At 41.6% G+C, this 5,976-nt stretch overlaps 1 protein-coding gene across 1 annotated transcript; it reads right to left on the bottom strand.

Moving 5' to 3' along the window:
• Positions 1–4,133: 4,133 nt before the first annotated feature.
• LOC122204938 (olfactory receptor 1L4) lies at positions 4,134–5,081 on the bottom strand. Its single transcript, XM_042912793.1, has one exon. It carries the CDS (start codon positions 5,064–5,066, stop codon positions 4,134–4,136), a length of 933 nt encoding a protein of 310 aa, XP_042768727.1. The 5' UTR covers positions 5,067–5,081.
• Between the last annotated feature and the right edge of the window lie 895 nt (positions 5,082–5,976).

Raw genomic sequence — 5,976 nt, 5'->3', positions numbered from 1 at the left:
TGTTTCCAGATAGTTTTTTAAATTTTTTCCTTTAATAGACTTAATTGTTTTAGGGCAGTTTCGGGTTCACAGCAAAATTGATCACATAGTCCAGAAGTTCCCACATACTTGTAAGCCCTCGTACATGCACAGACCTCCAAATTGTCAACATCCCCAGCAGGGTGCTACAGTTGTCATAACTGATGAACTATAATGACACATCGTCATCACTCATCCACAGTTTACATCGGGGTTCACTCTTGCTGTTGTACATTCTACGGGTTTTGACAAATGTATATTGACACCATGATAGTATCAGAGAGAGTAGTTTCACTGGTCCTAAAGTCCTTGGTGTTCCAGCTGTTCATTCCTCCCTCCCTCTGTGCCCTGCAAGCACCAATGTTTGTACTGTCTCCATAGTTTTACCTTTTTCAGAATGTTATATAATAGAATCAGATGGCTTGTAGCCTTTTCAGACTGGCTTCTTTCATTTAGTAATATGTGTTTAAGTTTCCTCCCTGTGTTTTCCAGACTTGAATGGCTCATCTCTTTTTTGCACTTAATAATATTTGATTGTTTTGATGTACCACTGTTTCTTTAGCCACTCACCCATTGAAAGATATATATTTAAAAATAGAGTTAATTTTATTATTACATGGGGAATGCAAAAGTCTTATTCTTCCACGTGATGCAGTCTTCTGTTTTGTGTGTGTTACTTCAGTTCTCAAGCCCCGCTTCTATCTCGGGTTCCCAGTTTTATAGTGGCTCCATAGGGGCCCTGTGTATGGGCACTGTGTTCCACTTCACAAGCGAGGCAGAGTAGTCCTCTGACTTGCCAAAGTCACTGTTAGGGTGGGGCTGGCATGGGAGCCTGTTCTTATGGTTCCTTACTTGGTTTCCTCTGATATAGTAGCAGAATACCGCCTCCCTAACAAGGGGCAGGTGTTTGGTGGCTGAGGGCAGGGCTTGGTGGTGGTGGATGGATTCCATGAAGAGAATCTAAAACCCCTAAGCATGCCAGTGGGAATCTGAGAGCTGACCATGGTAAAGTGGTTTGGGACCGGGTCTTCAGTTTCTTTATGCCTGTGTATAGCTGGCTGACTTCATCTTTGTCTTTTGAACCTCCTCATTTCCAAAAACCTTGGTTATTTCTATTTTGTGCAGCAAGCCCAGGGTTACCTATGATGCAGATCAGTAGGACTCTGGCTCGGATGAAACGAGTTTCTGGGGACGCCCCTAAGAATGACTTCATGATATGTGTCTGGAATTCCTGACACATCCAGAAACAATGGCTCTGAGAACACTTCTCCTGTGCAGGGAATGCAGTGGCTCTGGACAAGCTCAGTGCTGGTTGTATTTATAGTTATACACCAGGTTCCACCCTAAGTAGCTCATTTGCTTCCTCCATGTGCAAGTTCTGCTGATAGGACATCTCCTGGAGAGGCTTGTCTGGAAGGAGATTCTTCTGCTGTGGGGGGAAATGCATCCATATCCTCATCTCTTGAACCTTCTACTCTTGGATTATATGACTCCTCGTTTTCAGTCTTCTTTGCTAATATCTTCTTTCTCAGACTCTTCAACATCAGAAATACTCAGCACTCTTCTCCAGTCCTCCTTAGCCTTCATGTTTCACATCCCTCGTAGTTTATGTCATTCACTCTGATACACAGATAAACTATGTCCAAGGAACTCAATTTTCCTTAGCTCAGTATTGAGCAAAATCTTCAACATTTACATATATGTAATGAGATTCCAGTAGAAGACCCACAACCTTTCCTGTCACAGTTTGCTCATTAAACGACATGCCTCTACTATTATTCTACTATCACATTCAACCAGCCTCACAATATGTGGGAGAAGGAACTGTCAAGGGGTTTCCCGTCTAATCCAAGAACCATGTAGAAGCTTTCCCCCTGACTTGGCAAGGTATTCATAAGGCCCATATAGACCTTTCATCTGCCTATATGTACTTTCAGAAAAGATTTATTTTATTCTTACCAATGTTTATTAGCTAATTTCCAAGTTCCCCCTATGCTCCTTTGTTTGGATAGCAAAAATATGATTAAAGTCCTTTGATAGCATCTGTTCACATCAGCTCACTCCTTCTAAAGGGTGGCAGGATATCTTGTCGAAACTGCCTTCTATTCTGACAGAGACAGCACTCTAGCTGTGTCTGAGAAGATTAGGACTAACCTGGGGGCCAGATTGGTAACTCTCCTCAATGTATTATATCATGGCCACTTGTCATCTACTTTATAGAACACCTGTAGGATTATACATAAAAGATCTTGATTTCTTAGTGACCATGTGCTGTTGAGAAAAAGGAGTGTGGGACTGATGGCAGAGTGGAATCAGAAAAATAATATGTTCAGTTGCCTGGGACCCAGTAACTTAATTTCATTTAGAAATTACCTGAAGATATATTTAATGAACTTATTCCATATATGCCAGGCATTCCTCACATTCTCAAGTGGCTGTGCTTAGTTAAAACTGTGGCACAAAAATAGAGAAAGTAGAAAGCCTACAGAAATCCTAGGCCAGCGTCCCCAAAACTGAGTGACTGGTGGGATATAGTGATGAAAACCAGGTATGTCTGTATAAGATGAAGACAATTGCAACCTGAGTTTATTTCTTGGATTTCTAGTTGCTTTCTGATCACTTGAAGAGGAAGCAATAACAGCAGTGGCAGGGACCTTAATGTTGGGCTCTCGGTGGCCCTGTGTTCCATAAGGCCACCATACACCTCTTGTTATATTTCTAAGGCTAAGGTCTGATATTCAACTTAAACTCCAGCCATCAACAAGCTTATGATTAGTAAAGGCTGCTGGTTGTTAAAACTTGGTGAAATAATTTAGGCTAAAGGACTCCAGAGACAGTATTCAATTTTATGTTATTTTTGTTATTGAAATTGATAATCAGGAACACTGATTAAGCAACACATTCATACGTTTGTATTTGTGTGTTATTAGAGTTGTGTAGTAGTCATTAAATCTGTTCATCAGATAATATTGGGTCTCCGTTTGACAGATTCACTGTTGAATTGTGCCTCCTGGCTCCCTTGTGTTTGGGAGGGGTCTTGAGATTAGTTGTTGACAGTGAGTTGTAGGCACAAGTGGTGTGAGTCACTTCCAGACCAGAGTTTTTCGATGCCGGTGGAAAATCTTCAAGAGTTTTCCTCAGCTTCTCATAGAGTGATGATGAATGTTTACAATGGCATCTGCTCTATCAGCTTTGGCCACTGAACATTTAAAATGAGCAGCACCCTACTACTTCTCAATGGTGAACATGCAGTGTGATTACAAACTAATCCTTTGGTTTCAGGGTCCAACGATTTTGAGATTGTTTCCTCAGTGCAATCTCGCTTATCCTGACTAATACACACATTGCTTTCTTCCAGAATATAAAGGGCATTTCTGTGAGGATCATGGACATGTGGACAAAGGCAGAGTAAGAGGGAAAGGAAAAGGAGTCAAGTGCTGAGAATTCACTGTGAGGACTCCATGGTTTTGGTGGGGGCACTAAATCTGCTTTGTAGATTCTTCCATCTTTCCAGCCTTATTCTTTCTGTTCTCAAATTGAACAAGTGGCATTGGAGTTTCTGCTATCCCTCAGACACATTCCAGTGTTTATTGCCTCTTCCTCTTTGTATGGTTCCCACTATTTGAAATGCTCTCTGTCCATTTCCTGCTCTATTGAACTTTGCTCTGCCAAAATCAATACATCTTAAGTGTGATCTTAGGTCATTATCCCAAGAAGTCTTTCCCAATTCCCCACCAAATTCATGTAATTTCTTATCCTCAAAATGAATAGGACTTTTTAATTTCTTGAATACTAGCCAAAGTAAAGCCCATAGAGGAGGGATTTGGAGATGCTTTATTGCCCTTCAAGATAGCTTTAATTTTATAGGGGGCAAAAATGGTTTTCCTGAAATGTGGATTCCTAGCAGCACTTGTCCTGGGATTACACATATATTTGTTCAATGTTATTGATAGAAACTAAGTGTTCTAGCTTTAAGGCCAGGGCTCTTACTGCTTTTCAACACTACCTTCTATGACCTTTTTTAGTGTCATGTGAAAAATGGGTAGTAAAGAAAGATGATGTGACCATTTCTTGGGTCATCTCCCATTTAAACTGTTCCATCTATTTTTTTCATTTTATGAGTGTATTCTGTCCCTTAATTTCCTCAAACCCCTCTTCATATCTTTGTTCCTCAGGCTGTAGATGAAGGGGTTCAGCATGGGTGTCACTACTGTGTACATGACTGTGGCTACCCGGTCCTTCACCACTGAGTACATGGACAGGGGCCTGAAATACACATAGATGACACTCCCATAGAACAAGGCCACTACAGTGAGGTGGGAGCTACAGGTAGAGAAGGCCTTCCACTTACCGGCTGCAGAGGGAATTCTGAGCACGGTGACGATGATTCGCAGGTAGGAGAAGAGAATGCACAGAAAGGGGGTCGCGATGACAGCCAGGGTCTCGGTCATGACCACAATCTGGCTGGAGGACGTGTCAGAGCAGGATAGCTTTAGCACAGGCTGGGTGTCACAAAAAAAGTGCTTAATGACATGGGAGGCACAGAAGGACAGGCGGGACATGAGTAGCACACGGAGCAGGGAGTGCAGGTGGGAGATGGTGCAAGAACCCAGCAGCATGAGGAGGCAGCGCCGTGGGTTCATAACCCTATTGTAATGGAAGGGGTGGCAGATGGCTACCAGCCGGTCTATGGCCATGGAGGCCAGCAGGTAACTGTCAGTGTTCGCAAAGGCTATGAAGAAGTACATCTGGACCAGGCATCCCAGGAAGGAGATAGCCTTTGTCTCTGATAGTAAATTCACCAGCATCTTGGGTACAGTGACAGTTGTGAAGCAGATATCCATGAATGATAGGTTGCTGAGGAAAAAGTACATGGGGGTATGGAGTCGGGGGTCTGAGTGGATGGCCAGGATGATGAGTACATTGCCCAGCACGGTGACCAGGTACATGATGAGGAAGATGGCAAAGAGAGGTTTCTGTAGCCGAGGGTTGGAAGAGAGGCCCAGGAGGATAAAGCCTGAGTCACTGCTGTAGTTCTTGGTCTCCATGTCTGTGCCTTCCTGGACAGGGTGTGGAGAAGCAGTTGGAGAGATGTGAAGGGCAGTTTCATCAAGTCAGCTTCTTCCCTAATCTCCAGCATGTAAAAAAGCTCACTGGTATTTGTTTTGATTGTAAAGAATATTTACTTCAAGACCTTCTAGAAAAAATGGAATAAAATCCAGTAGGAGAAAAATAAGAAAATTTCAAGCTGCTTTCTAAATGAGAAACTAAAGTTTCCCTTGTGTTTTTAGGATTTTTGTTTGTTTTGAAATTCTATTAGCCAAATTTCTCTGAGTTTTCTTAATTATCTTTCAAAAGATTCTTCTTCAGTTCGTCAAGAAACAACCTTGATTTTTTTTTCCTTTTTCACCTAGAGGATGCCTTTATATATATTAATTATTCTGACTAAAAAATTATGAAACCCTTATTCTAAAATTTAAATTTTACCAGAGTAGAAAACTTTGAATATAAGAGTCTCATTCCCACCAATTATGGGAAGGACAAAGCAAGGATGGTGTCTGTTTCCACTGGTAAGGTATATTTTCAGATGGCAGTGTAATCCAGTGAAAAAGCAAAGTTAATGAAATAGGCACAAATATTTAAAATATGAATATGTAATTATTTTTAACTGACTTGACTGACACTCTAGAAAGCTCCTAGGGACTCATATTAGAACTTTTAAACCTGTGAAGATTTACCAAAGTAGTCAGATACAAGATACATATACAAATATTAATATTTATCCTGTAGTAGAAAAATATAATGCAGTGACAAATTTCAATTGGCAATGGCAAGAACGTATAACTATCCGGTGCCTGAAGTTCCTGACCTGATCCAGATCCTCTGCCTCTACACTTGACTGGCAATGTAGCCCCCCGACCTTGCACTGGTATAGGATGTGAGAGCCTGTGCTTCAGT

This window comes from Panthera leo, chromosome D4 (assembly GCF_018350215.1).
Source record: "Panthera leo isolate Ple1 chromosome D4, P.leo_Ple1_pat1.1, whole genome shotgun sequence".
Taxonomy (NCBI): domain Eukaryota; kingdom Metazoa; phylum Chordata; class Mammalia; order Carnivora; family Felidae; genus Panthera; species Panthera leo.
The sequence above is the reverse complement of the archived record's forward strand: the minus strand, read 5'-3'. Positions and strand labels throughout refer to the sequence as shown.